This window comes from Camelus ferus, chromosome 1 (genome assembly GCF_009834535.1).
Source record: "Camelus ferus isolate YT-003-E chromosome 1, BCGSAC_Cfer_1.0, whole genome shotgun sequence".
Lineage (NCBI taxonomy): Eukaryota > Metazoa > Chordata > Mammalia > Artiodactyla > Camelidae > Camelus > Camelus ferus.
In genome coordinates, this window is record NC_045696.1 from 116790590 (window position 1) to 116809507 (window position 18918).

The following is an 18918-nucleotide window of genomic DNA, read 5'->3' on the forward strand; positions in this document are numbered from 1 at the left end:
TGTGTATCCAGGGCAAGTCATTTAATCTCTGTGTGTCAGTTTTCTCATCTGTAAATAGAGATGTTAATAGTATTCGGCTCCTAAAATTATGGCAAGATTAAATGACTGAGTCCCTGCAAAGTGCCTAGAACAGTGCCTGGCACCGAGAAAGCCCCATATAACTCTGATTACTATTATTACTACTACTACTCTAACTATTACCATTACCACTGCTGCTACTCACATTTGTGATGATTTATATGGAAGATGATGAGACAAAATGACACCATATACTGCTTTACTAATACACTGTATCATAAAAACAGCATCTAAGGGAATCTTACACACTTTCGAGCAGTAAGGAGGAAAGCAGGAGGGAATAAGGGGGAAGTGAAGGGCAGTGGGGCTCTGGCTTTATCTACAGTATTGTATTGATTTTGAAAATAGAAATAAAGCAAACATGTTAAGGCAAAATGTTAAAAGATACAATTTTTAGGTGTCTATTATATTCATTGTAAACTTTTTTTGTGTTAAAATATTTTGTAAGTAAAAAAATAAATTTCCAGGAAATTTCAAACTTTTCAAGCTTTAGTTTTTGTTTTGTTTTGTTTTTTTGCAAAATGGGGTTGAAAATACCTGCCTCATGGGATTGCAATAAAGAGCAGATGGGAAATGCACACAAATGTATTAAGCACTGCACCACGCATGTAGGTGGTGCTTAACGGATGTAAACTAAATATTCATTTAATACAAATCAATTGTTTTCAAAAAATGTAAGGGAAAAGACAAATGTGTAACTTACTTTTCTACTCATTAAATTTATTTCTAGTTCACGTGTATGTATATTTTCCTTTTTCATCCAAAATAGGAATCATATGATATATAGAAATCCATATCCTGAGTTCTTCACTTGAAATAACCTGAGCTTTTCCCCATGTCATTGAACAGTCATTAAAATCATGATGTTTAATGGCCTATTACTTCTTAACATTTGTATTTTCTTGGTATTTCCTCTTTTCCTGTCTTTTTCTATATGTTCTGTGTTGGTGTGATTTATAAGGTGTGTGTGCTATTTTAAGTTCCATTTGGTGATGACACAATTTTTCAAAACTCATGGAACTTAGTTTTCCACTAATCAGTCACTACCAACAATTTACTCCACCATTTTAGTATCTCCTATCCCCGCCGTCATCTCTAAAATGGGAAAATTTGTACACTTTAAAGGTTCTCTTATTTTTGGATGGCACAGAAAAACTACTGGGTTTGATGTAACCACCATTCTGCTGCAAAGCAACACCTAAGCAGTAGAAGGAAAACTGTTACATTTTCTTGGAGACCTTGGCTGTTAGAACCAGAGTGCTGAGGATAAGTGCAGGATGAAGGGCTTCCAATTGTGTGAGCCTTTGAAAAAATTCAAGTTGCTGTTGATTATACTTAAAAATCCAATCCTTCAGCTCGTACAACTTGATAAGAAAACAAATTACCCAATCCAAAAATGGGCAGAAGACCTAAACAAGCATTTCTCTAATGAAGACATACAAATGACCAATAGGCACATGAAAAAATTCTCAATATTGCTAATTATCAGAGAAATGCAAATCAAAACTTCAATGAGGTATCACCTCACACCAGTCAGAATGGCCATCATTCAAAAGCCCACAAATCACAAATGCTGGAGAGGCTGTGGAGAAAAGGGAACCCTCTAAACTGCTGGTGGGAATGTAGTTTGGTGGAGCCATTATGGAAAACAGTATGGAGATTCCTCAAAAGACTAGGAATAGACTTACCATATGACCCAGGAATCCTGCTCCTGGGCATATATCCAGAGGGAACCTTCATTCAAAAAGATACCGGCACCCCAATGTTCATAGCAGCACTATTTACAATAGCCAAGACATGGAAACAGCCTAAATGTCCACTGACAGATGACTGGATAAAGAAGAAGTGGTATATTTATACAATGGAATACTATTCAGCCACAAAAACCAACAACATAATGCCATTTGCAGCAACATGGATGTTCCTGGAGAATGTCATTCTAAGTGAAGTAAGCCAGAAAGAAAAATACCATATGATATCACTCATACGTGGAATCTAAAAAAAAAAAACAAAAAACAAATGAACTTATATATAAAACAGAAATAGACTCATAGACATAGAAAACAAACTTATGGTTACCAGGGGGAGAAGAGGGTGTGAAGGGATAAACTGGGAGTTCGAGATTTGCAGATATTAACATATATAAGAGAGAGAAACAACAGGTTTCTTCTGTATAGCACAGGGAACTATATACTTGTAGTAACTTAATGTGAAAAGAATATGAAAATGAATATATGCACGTTCATGTATGACTAAAGCACTGTGCTGTACACCAGAAATTGACACATCATTGTAAACTGCCTATAATTCAGTTATATATACACACACACACACACACACACACAAAATCCAACCCTATTCACTTGCTTTTTAGTGGAAATTCTTCTAGTTTCTTGTAATAATAGATCTACAGTTGGCCCTAGTTTTCAATTACGGCTAAGATGTGACATTATGTCTTTCTCCTGACCTTCAGAGGAATGTTAGTGAGAAGACAGGAGAAGCTGCATTGAGGGTTGCTCTCCAGAAGAACTCTTATCTGGACCCAGTATTTTTAAAGTTAGCGAGGAAAGGAAACAGATAAAAGTAAAGAAGATACTACTCTAAGAAAAATACTGGCACAGGATTCTGTTCCAATGAAATCATACATTATTTTCCATTATTTAAAACAAAATTATCTTTACTCCTTAGCACTGAAACTTAAAATATATTATGTTTGGACTTGGAGAAAGAAATATATAGACTAAAAAATAATTTTAAAAAGATATACATCAGGTCAACCCTACTCCCTCTCTGGAACAAGAGCCAGAAGTCACACACACACACACACACACACACACACACACACACACACACACACAAAACCAGTTCATCTATTTTTGGAAGAAGAAATATGTATTTGTATCTTCAGAAATACCTGAGAGTGGAATAACTCTTAAAGCCTCTTGTTTCCCTCTTCTTCACATAAAAACGAGGAGCTGAGGCTCTGAAGATTCTGGAGATCATTTGCTCTGACACCTCATTGCACAGAAGAGAAACATGAGGCCTGGAACCAGTGCTGGAATCTTGATATCATGACTCCCAGCCCACTGTCCTTCCCAGTACATCACGAGGTCTCATCAAACAGAAGCAAAATTAAGCAAAACTAGAGGTTTAGAATATAAACCCTGCAGAATTTAAATTATTAAGTATTACACATTTTATGTTTATATGATGGAATCCGTTTTCCATTAATTTTGTTCCAGTTATTACTGAAAATAATAAATTAGAAAAAAATCTAGTTACTGTAAAATATTTATAGATATTTCAAACAAGTATATTAAATTTTTCATTAGTTTTAATTACTTTTTTGAGTTTTTTAGGAATACGATCATATAACGTATGCATACTAATAAATTTCTCCCTGGTTTCTCTAATATCTGTATTCTTTTTTGCCTACTGGTTTGAGAAGATTATTTTATTAAGTATTTGCTGTAACTTCACTAGATTTCACTGAAGAGATATAAATCACTAACGTATAATACATATAAACTTAAGAACTATGTGCAACCTACGTGAAGAAAACTACACAATTCCACTTAATTCTATAAAAAGCTAAATAAAACAGAGATGAAATATCAAAATCTTGGATACCAAAAAAAAAATCTCAATGATATAAAAATTCCCCAAATTAATTCCTGAAATAACTCCAATTAAAATGCCATTTGGATTTTCGGGGGGGAGAATTTTTTTCTAATATTAATCTGAATTTGTAAATGAGCTAGAATGGCCCCATTCTATTTGATGTACCCAAATTTAAACACTATGATAATTAAAATTCTGCAATGTTGGCATAAAATTAGATTGCCCGTAGAATAAAAATGAAACCTAGTAATAGTCATAAGTATGCATAATAATTTAGTACGATTAAAATGCCTTATTTAGTTAGTGGGAATAAATGGATTATTCAGTAAATGATACATGATACTTGGGAACTAGTTAAGATATTTATTATATAAGTAAAGTAAGTAAGTAAGTGAGAGCCAAGCTTCAATCAGCTATATCAAACTCCCCCTCTACCTCCTAGAAGCAAATTTCTTTCTCTTTTCTTTGGATACTCATGTTCGCTTTTGGGCCATCCTAAAAATAGTGTTTCTTGTGTGAGATACGTCTTCAACTCCGAACTCATTTGAGAACAGTGGCATCTGGCATTCCCTGAGCCAGAACGACAAGACTGTCCCCAGTCTCACCCCACAGCTTCGAACAGCGCAATAGGGTAGAAAGGAAGAGGTCAGAGGTAGGCAGAATGTCCAGTCTGTGAACTGCTTTCATACACATTCTCTTACTTAAGCTCACAAACGACTCTGCAAAGTAGGTATTTTTGTATGGTCTGCATTTTGTACATGAGGATAATCTCTCACCCGATTCTTATAGATTTACTGTGAGACTGGAACCGAGCAGAATCCTGCAGGGCCCCTCTGCCCCCAGGTACCAAACTGAGCAGTTAATAATTAAGACAACAGGGTCACAGACTCAGTGTCTGATGCACATTCCTGAGTTGTTTCACAGACACTGTAAGTGTCACCAGAGAGGAAAAAAAAAAACCCAACTCCATTCATTGCCTGGAGTGTTTGGTCTGAAGTGTGCACACACTCTGAAGCTCTGGAGCAGAGACAGTCAGAGTATATTTCAGCTTCAGTGTTTTCTAGCCTAAGAGCGTCCTCTTACCAAGAGACTCTGGCAACTTGAAATCATATTAACTCCCAATATGTGACATGAAACCCAGAAGTTCCTTTTCTAAGGACTGAGAACACTGCAATTAAAAACTTAATTGTGCACTGCTGGCTCTCTAAATGCCCAAACAATTTTAAACACACAAGGTCAGACTGCAGAGATAATTCAACCTCATAACTGGACATTCATGTGTACTTTGTTCCCCCAATTTTTATAAGCAAACTTTATTGTTATGACTCAGAAATGAAGTATGAGACGAATCTGAGTGTTAAGAATAAACCATTTGCTTTTTATGGTAAAAGAGTAAAATCTTGCTCCTTAAAACATGGAAATGCTTCTGTTTTCTAGAAGCTTTTTATCAAAGTGGGGCACTGTCAACCCTTTTAAAACTGATGGTACTGGACTGTAGTTTCTTAGAACCGACAGTGGTATGAAGACGTCGGTGACACAGATGTCTCTGATGATGGTGCTACTGAAGCCACTGTGTTGTACCATTTCAGCACTGAGGTCAGTTCCTTCCCCAAGGACCTCCTTGGCTCATTAGGAATGAATTATATTCAAACAAATTTGCAGGTCGGATGGGGACTGGAAAAGAATAGGAAAGTGAAAAGGGGAGGAAGAACTCAATTGTTGCTGAATTTGTTACCCGAAAACTGGGTTAACCTCCTGGTGGGTGTCGAGCCAGCAGACACAACCAAGCTGAAGAGCGGTGGAAGGAAAGATTTATCATTTGCAACAAGTAAGCAGAACACCAGGGAGTTTTCCCAAAGCAGTGTCTGCCCGAACAGTAGAACTGGGGAAGTTTTAAGCTAAGGGTATATGCATATTCACGAAGGCGCTTGAGCAGAGAAGAACTCAGCATAGACTCGAGGCCAAGGTTGCCAGAGTCCGAGCTTTAATTGACTGAAATCAGGAGGGTCAACACCATCCTTCCATCCTCCACCTGGCTGGGGGCCTTAGTGCCTGCAGAGCTCAGACTGTGTCCGATTGTGACGCACACCCCTTCAGGAGGAACTCGGACTCCTCTACTGCTGGACTGTTGTTTCCTGACTGCTCTTCCTTTGTTCCTGCACTCTCTTACTTGCCTTACGACCACTGATCTCTGAGACCTGTTCAAGCAGCAAGCACTGTGGCCAAGCTTAGCTCACATGACGGCTTCTCTTATGTCAAGAGAGCCATGCCTGGTTCTCTTTCTCTGGGGACCCCCTAACCTATCTCCTTACAGTTTAGGACTTTACAACCAGGAGTATTAAGTTCACCAAAAACCCTCAAGACTGTTTAAAACCTTGCTACTCAAAGTGTGACGTGGGGTCCAGCAGCCCTGATTTCATGAGGGAGTTGATTAAAAATGCTGGGTCTCGGGCTCCACCTCAGATTTACCAAAGTAGAATCTGCTTTTTTTTTTTTTAAATTGAAGTATAGTCAATTTACAACGCAGTGTTAATTTCTGGTGTACAGACAGTGATTCATTTATACATATATATTCCTTTTCATATTCTTTTTTAAAATTATATGCTATTACAAGATATTGAATATAGTTCCCTGTGCTAAACAACAGGATCTTGTTGTTTATTAAAATCTGTTTTTTAATGCAATCCTCGCATGATGCTGGTGCATATTAAAATTCAAGACACTGTTTCAAAACAAAATTAAGTCCAGGAGTCCCTCCCTGGGGTCCTTTTGAATGATTAGAAACCTCATTTTAAGTCTTTTCTCCCCTTTCTTTATTCCATTTGGTCCCAAGAATGAGAATCCACAGGTCAGGGTTACCTAAAAATGTTTTTATAATCCTTTTCACAGAACCTGAAAACGTAGACTGCTAGTCCATTCTACCTTCTTGAGCAAAATTTAATACAATTATTGAAATAATCAGCTCATGATATCATAAGCCTGGTCATTTTTTTCCCATTACATGAGGCTTGTACATGCTAAGCGGTTAATAACTAGAGAGCCCTTCAAATCAATCAGCTTTTATGATGTTTTATCTGAGAATCAGCATATTTAGGATTAAAATTGTCAATGAAAACTTGAAAATCATATCTGACTTAATCCTTTTTTTCCCATTCTAAATTCTTGGGCTTTTTTTCCCCTCCCCAGTGATACAGATACACATTTAGGCATCTATAATGGAGAAGCGTACTCCAGCCAAAGGATTAAAAGATAAAAAGAGCTTCCCTCTATTACAATATACTCTCATCTCTAACCTTTGAAGCAGATCATTTAAAGTTCAGCATGTCATCGCCTTAGAGATAGAGGTAGCTTCGAGGAGGAATGCAGGTAGCATTTGAGCTACAAAAGGCAGTGACCGATCAAAGCGCCGCCTAGCTGAGGAAGTGCAGCTGGGTGAGTGCCCCGGTGAGGCTGGCACAGGAGCGCATACCATGTTACAGAGAGCAAGATGCATGGAGAATCACCGCCGCCTGCCTTCCAGCTGATGCCACCTGACATACGCCGTCTGAGAGGGGTCTGATGATTACAGAAACATTTTAACAAACTTTAAAAAATAAATTTTACTATTTGTTTTTAAATGTCGGGGTAAAGTTGTTATGGTAGAAGACGTCTGTCTTTTTGAGGGGGCTATCTAAAATCTTACGTGATGGGGGTACTCTCCATTGTGTACAGAAATGGAGAGACACAGGGCCCCACTTCTCACCTTGGAAATGGAAGGTAAGTGGGGTAAGTACGGGGGGGGGGGTCCTCCCCCTGGCCCAGCAGTCAGTGTCTGAGCATAGGATGTAAGCTTGGCCAATCGGATTCTTTCAGGGACTGTGAATCAGAGACGAACAGAAGGTTAGGACTTGCTCATGACATCGACAAAGGCAGAAATGTGTCCAGTCCATCTCTGCAAAATGTCAGCCACTGGGCTTCTTGCACTGGGGTGTCTGGAGCTGCCTTGGCCCACACTCTTCTCCCACATTCTCGCTCTCCATCGTTCTAATCCTGAGTTTGCATGTCCTGCTAATGCGCTCCTTTTCTGATTTTGCTTTCAATCAAAAATGGTGAGCAAAAACAGAAAAGGACATTAAGAATTGTGGGGGGATGGTACAGCTCAGTGGCAGTGCATGCTTTGCATGCACAAGGTCCTGGGTTCAATCCCCAGTACCTCCATCAGCCAAAAATAATAATAAAATAAGTAAATAAACCTAATTACCTCTCCTCCACAACAACAAAAAATGAAGCACTGTGACCGATACAGAAATATCACCTCTTCACTAGACTTGAACAGTATTGCTACCTCAGTTCTATGCAGCTCACTGACGTAAGTGTAAGCAGGTGGCTGCAGTTTGAAAATGGCCTCGATTAGTGATAAGACTGGAGGTGGTGGTGGTGGTAGTTACCAGCTGCAGCAATATAACTAGAGTTAGGTACATCAACTTGAGTACCTCTAGTCGTAAAAAACACTGTGAGAGTCACTACTATCACACCCATTTTACAGATGAGGAAACAGAGATTGTTGTAGAAAACGTCACACACTGAAGTCACCATGGCCCGGTTAAGATTCAAATCCAAATCTTTCTACCTTAAATCAGAATGATTATATTCTATTCATGATCCAAATGGAGCTCTTTAAGGACTAATTCAGTGTCATTAATTGAACTTTATAAATGTCATAAACTGAACTTTATAAGGTATTTATTATATATTTATATAATGTATATTATATTAACTAAATATAATTATTAATTAGTTATTAATTATATTATATTATACAATAACTTATGCTTATATTTATAATATATAATTATAAGTTAATTATTATATTAAAATAATATATCCCTACATTAATTGGGATCTAAGAAAACATGCAAAGTCTTCTCAAGCATATTTAGCTAGATACTTATTGGAGCCTTATAGAAATATTCTGAAACATTTCTTTGCAACCGAAACAAACTTTAAAATTTTAACACCACACTGAGACGTAAGACTTTAGATTTGTGTCTAAATCCCATAAAAGCCTGATATCCCAACAAGCATGTAGGGAGGATGTGGGACCTCTCACCTGCATTAGCCTTGAAGGGGAAATATCCTATTTAAGTGCAATTATGAGGCTATGTGAAAATCACTCATTTTTCAAAGTCTGACTCAAATAGAAAGTTTGGGCAGATATATTATTTTGAAGATCCATCTAAAAAACTATGTAATGAGTTATCCAGCAGTACAACTAAACCTTGAAGGCAACACTTGTAAAGCTAGTACTTAGTAACCCTTCCCATATAAAATGATGAGTATGTCTAGTCCCAGCTCACGAGGCTGTCTTTATTAGAAGTAACTGGCATAATAAGACAGGATGATGGCTATAATAGCTCTTACTTTATTGAGCAGTTATTAGATGGCAGGCACAGTGCTAAATGCTTCACATAGATGCCAAATTTAATACTGGCAGCCTCAGTGAGGGAGGCACTATTATTATTACAGCCACCTTACGGATGTTGAAAAAGCAGCAAAACAAAACATCTCCTGCTTCCTGGGGTTCCATATTCAGGGATTGCTGCTCAAGAGAGAAATCTGAGCCTTGCTGTAGCCTTAGGATGAAGTTTAAACTCTAAAGCTTAGCATGAACAGTCTTTAAAGACCTGGTCCCTGACTACCTACTTGTTTATCTCATCACCTTACTATGACCCTCCCCCACTTCACCCTTAATGCCGGTCCTGGCGAACTGTTTCATACAGTCCTGTCCCTGCAGGACACATGCCCATTTCTGGGCATCTGCAGAGACAAGATCTACTCATTCTTTAAAACTCAACTCATCTTGGAAACACCTTTGTTGATATTCTGGTGAAATTTAGCTGCCTCTCCTTTGCACAAGTTCCTGTTACAGAACCTGTCACTGTGATACAGCCACTGAACGACTGGTCTGTTTTTCCCACTAGACTTTAATCTAATCATGACAGGAACTAGATTCTTTTGATATCGCCAGTGCTTCACACAGGACCAAGCATGCAGTGGGCACTCAAAAAATATTTTTTGAATGAATGACCAAATCTTAAGTGGCCACCCTATTCTCCTTCAGACTTCCTGCTGGAAAGAACCTGGCAAACAGCCATTTCATATAATACCATAATGTTCAAAATTACTAGGAAGACTTCTACGCAGGAAGTTAGGGAATCTAGGCTCTTGTCCCATGACGGTCATTTAGTAATTAGATGACCTTGGAGATTGATTCATTCAACAATTGTTTTTTTTATGCATTTGCCATGTGCTGCAAACTGCACACCACAATCAAGCAGCAGCAGTGGACACAAGAGATAACAACCTCTTCCCCCAGAGACAAAAATGCAGAGCTGGATTCCTCACCATGGAACCGAGGAGCTGGACCAAGGTCCTTCCAGGACTAAAATTCCCTGAAGCGATTAGCCAAACCTCCAATTCCTTAAAATCCGGTACAGAAACACATGAAAATATCAAGTAAAATACAACACAGGCGAATCAGTTCATAACCTGCCTCTGATATAACTAGTCTAGGAGTCTTCATTCTTCCTTCCCCAAATAGAGATCTTATACAGAAGTGACACTATAAAACATTTTTTAAAGATTAAGTTTGATTTGGTCTGATACAAAATATTGGAAGTCTCTCTGCCTGTAAGTAGTAGACCTGCCAGAAACAAAAAGGGGGAAGAAATCATTTCAGGGCAATTAACGATGATCAGAAAGGAAGTTCCATCTTACTCCTTGGGAAGGTGAATCCATCCTGTGTGTCTAATGTAGTCACAACGCTAGAGAACAATGTGCTCTCTAATCAAGTTTTATTTGTGTGATGTACTTTTTGGTTCATGGTAACTGGACACAAAAAGGTAAAACGTATTATTAATGGACAATGACACAGTAAAAACTAAATCAGCCTAGACTCTCAGCTGCTTCATTATAAAATCAGGTAAGGAAGGTCATAATTATTTAATTTGTGTCCAAAGCTCAGCTGGAGAATGTTTTAAATGAACAAATGAAGCAAGTAATTTTAGGGGAAGGGAAAGTCCTTGGAGCCAAGTTTATGTACTGACAGACGTAATTAGCGTTCTGCCATCCTAGAGGTGTTTGGGCAATAGATCTAATTTCCTAAAGATACATACTCAGTTTTTTTTTTTATCGTAACTGAGTAAAACATATCAATTCCTTGTCATGCTGTGATCATAGGGTGTCCTTTCTGACACACCCCTCAAACTTGTTGACATTGATGGTCGCTTCTGACATGGGTACTGAGCTATGATAAAAAAATAGACTCACTAAGCACATAAAACTGGGTTTGTTCCTCCATTAAAGTCATAAATCTGAAATAGCCTTTCAAGTTAACATCGTAAGTTTCCTCATGCTGTAGATGAGGAAACCAGGGCCCGGACAGGTGAACAAAATTACTACAAATCTGACGGTTGGCGGGTGTTGGAGCTGTGACAGGAGAGGTCCTTTGCCCCCAGGCCAATGTTCTTCCCATCATTGTATTTCGCCTTTATGAGCTGACCTGCAGCTTACAAGCTCCCCGTTCATTACCCTAAACCACAACAGCAGGACCCAGCAGGAGTGGTGGGGGGCAGCAGGGGAGCAGTGCCGGCGGCTGGCTTCTCTTTCAACACCTCTGCATGCTTGTGGGAAGAGAAATGTCAGCTTGCTTGTAAGTCTGCAGCAGGACTGGTGTGCTGGAAACGAACCATAAAGCTTCCCTCGTACAACTCAGTCTGGGGGCGTGAATAAGCTGGGTTTCCCCGCCTGGAGACCCTGCGACTCGACAAGCCATACAAATTAACATGAGTGTACGGGTCTGCGGCCTCACAGAAATTAGGTCAGGTCCGAAGAGGAATCAGGTGGCTGACCACAAGCCAGAACTCTAATGTGGATCCAAAACAAAGGGCGGAGATCTCAGGCTGTAATCCACCGAACAGCATGAGGACCACACGAGAGAATGTGATGAGGAAGCCTTTTAGGACAGTTATAAAAAGGGAAACGATACTGAGGGACAGAGAATGTTTGACTCCAAGTACAATCCAGACTTTGATTCTCCTTTTAATCAATTCTTGTCTTCCTCCATCTCACATTTTCTCCTATTGCCTTTATGCAGGATACTTTTGTTTTCATTCTACAGTTTTATTTCTCCCTTGACTTTGTTTCTGAATAGAAGGTCCACAGCAAAGCATAGAAAAAGCACTGTGATAAGGAAGATAAGAAAACCATTCTGAGATGAAAGTTATCAGAACACATCAATTTCTTTGTCTAGCTCAGGGACAAAACTGAGATGTGCAGGAACATTTTTAAGAACCTAGAGAAGAGATTCACTCCCTTGAACTGCTTTCTTAAGGTTTCCAGCTCATTCTCCGAAGACGCCCTCTGAAGGCTTTGTCCATACCCAATGGTGAGAGGATGGCATTTCTGAGACCCTACCCAGAGACGTTCAAATGGATCCCGCACTAAATGCTGGTGTAAGAAATTAGAGTGTTCTCCCTTGGGAATCTCCTGTGGCTTTATCCCTGTGCAGAGGTCTGAGCTTCTTTTAAAAGTCCAAGATTGGTTTCTGAAGGAGAAGATAAGTGAAGGGTTTTCTAGCTAACCAAGAAACAGATTCTTTGATTAAATATCAGATTAAGAAGAAAAAAAATCCTACATAAAGAACAATGACAATCCTCTAGAAAGAAAGATTGTGAGAAGAATGCAGAAATTTTAGGATAGAGGGTTATGGCATTCAGAATTTTCATTTTCTATAAAGTTTTTATGTTTCACATTAAGTTTAAAAATGTGTTCATGTGCAGAATATTTCAGAATCACTTATGCAGAATTATGTAACACTTGGAAAATCTCCCTTAAGCTCCCCTGCATTATGGGGACACAAAATCTTACAAATTGTATTTGTTAACACCCAGTCCTCTGTACCAATACAAATTATCAAAGTATCCTAAATGTGGAAAGAGCGTTAGTATGATACTGTTCTTTTTTTTAAAGGAGAAAATAGTAGAGATTATCTTTTCTATGAACTCACCACCTCTGTTACAAGTGATCATTTTTCTATGATTTAAAAATATTGTAACAACTGGCCAGATACCCAGTGATTTACTGTTACTAGCTTGCCATGAAATATGTTGAGATAACATCACACATTACTAATCTAAACATTTCTACAGCCTTGCTGGTCATTTAAAAAAGTTAACCCATTGCAAGCTGAAACCGTTGCTCTCTGAACAAAAAAATGCAAGGTGGTTTTAGAAAACTTTCTCAAAAGAAATCACTTGTACTGTGGACCCTCCCCACTCCCCCCTCCAAAAAAAAAAAAAAAAGATGAGGCAAATCAACAGTCAGATGACATATACTTAGAGACTCATCGTTCACTTCTCCAAAGTCTAGACAATCTCCTTGTTCACTTAAAAATGGAAAATGCGACAAGTGTGAGCCCTTACCAACTTCCCATTTCAGAAGGCTGTTGTCTTCCCTCTCCATTTTTCCAATGACATACCAGATACACGCCATCCAGTGCGCAAGGAGGGCAAACATGGACATGAGCAGGGTCAGGACGATGGTGCTGTGCTGGGAGTAACGGTCCAACTTCTGCAGGAGACGCAGAAGTCGCAGCAGCCGGACGGTCTTCAGGAGATGCACCAGAGACACCTGCGGTGGGAGACACAGCCGCACAGCTTGGCTCGTGGGGTCACTGCGGCCACAACAGGTACCGTAGCTGACGGCCACCCTGAGAAATTCTTGAAATTAAGTACAATTGGGATTCCAATGCTTAGGTCACTTTTATGACCATTCCTGCGTAATTTCTTGACATGTTATACCGGACGGGGACAGGATAAAGGATGATAAGACAATTTAATTTCTTTGCATGAATACTTATCTTCCTTCATTAGGATTTAGCCTTTTTCTTTGCCTGAATATAACTGGACATATTCTGATACACAGCTGAAACGCTTTATAGGATTAAGATTGGATATGAGATGTCTCTACCCCTTTCTTTTCATTTCTACATGTTCTTCCAATTCCACTTCCCCTCCTCCTGCACGTGTAAGGGGGGGGTGCTTTGTAAGAAAAATTGGTATAGATTGAAGTAAAATCCTGTGAAGTGGTAACAAAATTAACTTAGGTTTCTTATTTTTAAATAATCAGACCTATAAATCTTGAGTAAGATCTGCTGACAAACACCAGTAGCACCTCCAGCCTCATGTGTTTTACTAACTTCTGTCTAACATTATCGATCGACAGAGAAAAGCTTCGCCTGAAGCATAGACATTCTGAGCTCTCTGTTAAACAAACATGCTCAGGGAACCAAAATTAAATGGAACATAATTTTAGAAAAATCTCCTAAGTCCTGCCTTTGTATGAACTAAAACAACAGACTGGTAACTAAGGGGGGCTCAACTGAAAAGTGTACACCATTTGTGTCCACCAGAAAGGTCAATGTCACTGTTAACAACATACACGGTAGTCTAAAATACACTCTTTGCACACCTTCAAAGAGCCTCCAAAACAGAAAAGTCAAATAAAATGCAAATAGAGTTTGACAAATTCCTTGACCCTTTCTGACTTGGAGGCTGAATTATAAATAGAGAGGAAGAAAGGAATTTTTAAGACTACACCTAAGCCTAATTTTTCCTATATGGACAAAATTTTATGATTCTGGATATTCAAGGTCAGCACTTTTGAGATTTTCCCTTTATAATTAACTGTAGTCAACAGACTTCTGGTTTCTCCTTCCTCTAACCATCTTCCCTTATCGCCAAGAAAAACGTACCTAGAACAGTGCTTGACACATAGTAAATGCTCAATAAACTTGTGTTAAATGATATGGATAGTTATAAGTGAAGGTACAAAACACTCCAAGCTCCCTGTAACAATTAGATATTCCATAAAAGTGTTTTCAACTGTAATCTTGAGAATTATTCTATACTGAAATATAATAAAATCGTAGGATCCTTTGAGGAAACTGCCAGGCAGCTGTGATCTTTTATTCCTTTTGTCACTCCTCTGTGTAGAGTTTCTTCTCCTTCACAGCCAACTTCTCATCTATTATTTCTCCTGCTGATTGTAAGCCAGATGCAGCCTCTACTTTGTGGCTTAGAGGGACTCACTGGGAGTGAAGTTTGTTGTATAGGCAGGTGAATTTGATAGACAGATGACAATTTTGTAGGTAGAGTGAACCCTGGATGACACCATCTGCTATGGACTGAGCTGCGTCCCTGCAAATGTCATGGGCTGAAGCCCTAACCCTCAATGCCATGGTGTTTGGAGATGGGTCTATGGGAGCTAATTTGGTTTTAGATGAGGTCATGAGGGTGGGGTCCTCAAGATGGGATTAATGCCTTTATAAGAAGAGGGCAGAGAGCCCTGTCTCTTGCTCCCCACCCACCCCAATCTCTCTCTCCCTCCCCTCGCCGTGTGAGGACCATGTGACGACACAGAGAGAAAACAGCAGTCTACAAGTCAGGTAGAGAATCCTCATGAAAAATCAAATTGGCTGGAACCTTGATCTTGGACTTCCCAGCCTTCAAGAGTGTGAGAAATAAATTCCAGTTGTTTAAGCCATCCAGTTTATGATATTTTGTTACAGCAGCCTGAGCAGACTGAGACACCCTCTGAACATACACTGGTGCAGGCAATCTCCTTATTTTCTATGGCCACAAAGGGGATGTTTGAGGGAAGAATGTGGGGTTGCCCTTACATGAGAACAACAGTCATTTGCAAAGATAAGGGACATGAGCCTGGGTGTCCAGGATGAGGCAGCCCTGGTGATTTTGCTAGCACTTAAAAAAAAAAAAAATATATATATATATATATATACACACACATATATATATATATATAGATATATATTTCCATCTGAGTCAAACATTTCCTGCTGTATAATGTGAACTTTGGTTCTAGATGAATGACAGAAGAAAGAGGCATATTTGATTTAGATGGAAATATATAATCTGAAAAAAGAAAGCATTCTTTTCACTCTGGGGCTGCTGCTCAGAATTTGTCACTGATGAGAATTATAAACACCTTGTAGACAGGGGCTAGACAGTGAGTGATGCATTCATCACAAACCGCTATCAAATGGTGCTTTCCCCGTGTCACCTACTGCACATGACCACCTCCTGCCTATCAGCTGGGGAGGGGGAAAAAGAGAACGAAAAAAGTTAATTAACATGTTCTGAGGATCTTCTGGGTGACAGACACTTAACAAGGTGTTTTATAGAAATGTTGCGTTTTGGGGCTGCTCAGAAACTATGGAGGAATTTTTATGCTCATTTTAGGCCTATTTTGATGTTAAATTCCCTAAGGAAGTCACTCAGATGGCAACTTGGATTCCTACTTTTGCCTTTTTCACTCTATCACACTTTCTATGTCTCATTCATAATTCTCTCTCTCAGAGCGTCTTTCATAGTGACTTACACATAGTAGGTCTTAATAAATAAATGTGTGAGCTGTGTATGAAACATCTGCCCTCAGCAGCTGTGGGCAGAGCCAGCGCTAAACCTTGCAATACGTTTTTGATGGCTGTAATGCATTTCTGAATGTCGTCTATGCAGATGCACTCACTGAACCCATTTCAGCTCTGGTAAATCAGTACCTTGGTTTGTTTGTTTCTGCTTTTCTTTTTGTAAGTCTCTGTAGTATAACAATAGCGATACTTATCAACTTTTCCTCCAAACTTACGCTTTCCTGTGAAGTAAATGTAATATTTTGAATAAGCTTTTCTATTCAAATAGACTATTTCATACTGACTAATTTATGTGGGGAAATAACAAATTTATATGCCAATTTGTTAAATGATCTTATGCTCAGCCCTGCGAAAAACAGAAACACTGTCACTGGTAAGAGAGAGATTCCTTCCTTCCTTCCTCTTTTTCTTTCTTTCTGGCGTGGAGGTTGTCTATAACTTGTTTTCTTTATAAAGAATTTGTGCCGTATTTCACAAGTGAGAATGAGCAAAGGGAGTGGAAGTGAAGTGCAGGGTACAAGAGCTTAAAATTCATCAAAATATGAGAATTAAACTTTTTCAAAAATTATTTACATTGATTTTGGGCTATAAAATGTTAATCCTATCCAAACATATGTATTTTTAACTTTACATTATGTAATATACATATTTAAAAGTATCTTATTTGTTCAGTGCCCAAAGAGAAATGGAATATAAAAAAAAAATTACTAGTATTTAGTTAGCAAAGCAGCAAGTTAATTTATAGCAGCATCTATGAAACACTGTTTATTTAACAATTCTCCAGGATAATTTGGAAAATTTTTCTTATCATTTTGCAGATTATATACTTCCTTGGGGTTTTTTTGGCAGTCTTGCAAGTTTTAAGTCATTACACTTTCATTATAGTACACTTATCTAGTCAAATTCAGTCTTGAAAAAGCACTTTAAAAACTTGGGTAACAATTCAGTTTAGCAATGATTGATATTATACACTAGATTTCCCCCAGAGCTTTCCTTTCAGCTGAGTTATAAACCTCTTAAAGACGTTGACACTCAACTTCCTAACTTAAAAAAAAGAAAGAAAAAGAAAATAAAAATGCTATTGTACATGAAATTGACAAATGCATAAATCTGTACTAAATAGTCAAGATTACAGTCCAATCTTCATTCTGAAGTCAATAATGACTGTATCTGAAACACTGATCACTGTGTTTAATATTGAAAACTGTACTTTTAAAATTCTTGATAGAGAATATAATTTCTATGAGGGGGTTGTCAACTGAGTAGGAAATATGTTTAACTCTGAACTAATGTTTAGTAAACCTGCTAAAACAGGTTACTTTGGCAGCAAATTGCATTACTGGTCCAAAAGTGTGATTATACCTTCCTAAAAGTCGCTCTGTTTATAAGGGAGCACTTAATGCTTTTAAGAATATCAATCATTAAACAGTAAAAATAATGACTACTACAAATGGGCATACTTTCTTCCCTGCGACAATACATGAGAATAAAGGCTTTAGATGAAGAAAGAGAAGTTACAAATATCAATAAAAATTCAAGAGAATGCTTGGTTTATGTTGGTAATTTCATCATTTAGCATTTTGCTCAATCCAACATTTTTACAAGGACTTCAGAGAAGGGACTGAATTCTCTTATTTTAATTTCAGCATTTCTTTCTATCTTGGTAGGTCTTCAGTTTGTTTTGCCAATGAATAATGAAATATTCGAGAGAGAGAGAGAAAAGGTTATAAAAGTAGAAGAAATCTTCAAACTCTCCACCAAATTCTTGGGGCAAATATTTGGCTGAATAATATGAAGTAATGCTTATATTCCTGCAGATGGTTCCCTTATCAAAGGATTTGCTTAGTGAGTCAGTATTGATGACACATTCAGGCTTTTTAATATCCTGCTTCTAGGTAACGAAATTATTAGAAACAGGAAGTAACTTCCTTAAGTGGAAAATCTGGCCTACACATCACTGGTCACCTTGGCCTCTTCATCAAAAAGGGCGCAAAATCCTGGACATGCAAATTGCCACAAACATTTAACACCTGAACACGTGAAAAATACACACAGGGGTAAAAACCAACCTTCCAGGCCATGTAGGAGGGAGCACTGTACTCACCACGGTGACGTTGAAGGCGTACAGGAGGTCGAAAGGCAGGGCAGCGATTAAATCAATGATGAACCAGGTTGTGACATAGTGGATGCAAATTGATCTTGCTTCAAAGATAACTTGGCCAGACTTGCTGACATAGGTTGTTCGAAAATTTAAAATAATATCTGCTTGAGAAAAAAGGATACAGAAAGAGAAGGAAGGAGAAAGAGAGAGAGTAGGAGAGTCAAGGAAAGAAGAGAGGATGGAAGGAAAGGAGGAGGTGGGCAGGAAGGAAGGAGGAAGAAAATTACATTAAGTTAGACTAACAGTCACCTCGTAACATATTTCAGATTGTCAATATCCAAAAATATTTTTTTCCTTTTTTTTCTGTACTGAAGCATAGTCAGTTACAACATGTCAGTCTCCGCTGTACAGTACAATGCCCCAGCCATACACACACACACACACATTCACCTTCACAACACGCCTCTTGACAGATCTAGTTCAACTTGACAGGTAGGTACTGGAGAAGGTGAAGAAAGAAATATTTTCTGAACCCTTAATATATTCTAGACATTGGGCCACGTGTTAAGATAATTAAAATAAATAATAACAACAACAACAGTCAACACTTACTAAATGCTCACCATGGACC

The 18918-nt window shown here is 38.4% G+C and overlaps 1 protein-coding gene across 1 annotated transcript in view; it reads right to left on the minus strand.

Moving 5' to 3' along the window:
• The window catches only part of KCNH8 (potassium voltage-gated channel subfamily H member 8), a 353249-nt gene that overhangs the window by 107596 nt on the left and 226735 nt on the right, over positions 1 to 18918 (minus strand). The window contains exons 6-7 of the mRNA XM_006192862.3: positions 18291 to 18448; positions 13161 to 13368 (exon numbers count right to left, since the gene is read on the minus strand). Of these exons, the coding sequence (XP_006192924.2) occupies positions 13161 to 13368; positions 18291 to 18448 (366 nt within the window). The remainder of the gene's footprint in view (positions 1 to 13160; positions 13369 to 18290; positions 18449 to 18918) is intronic.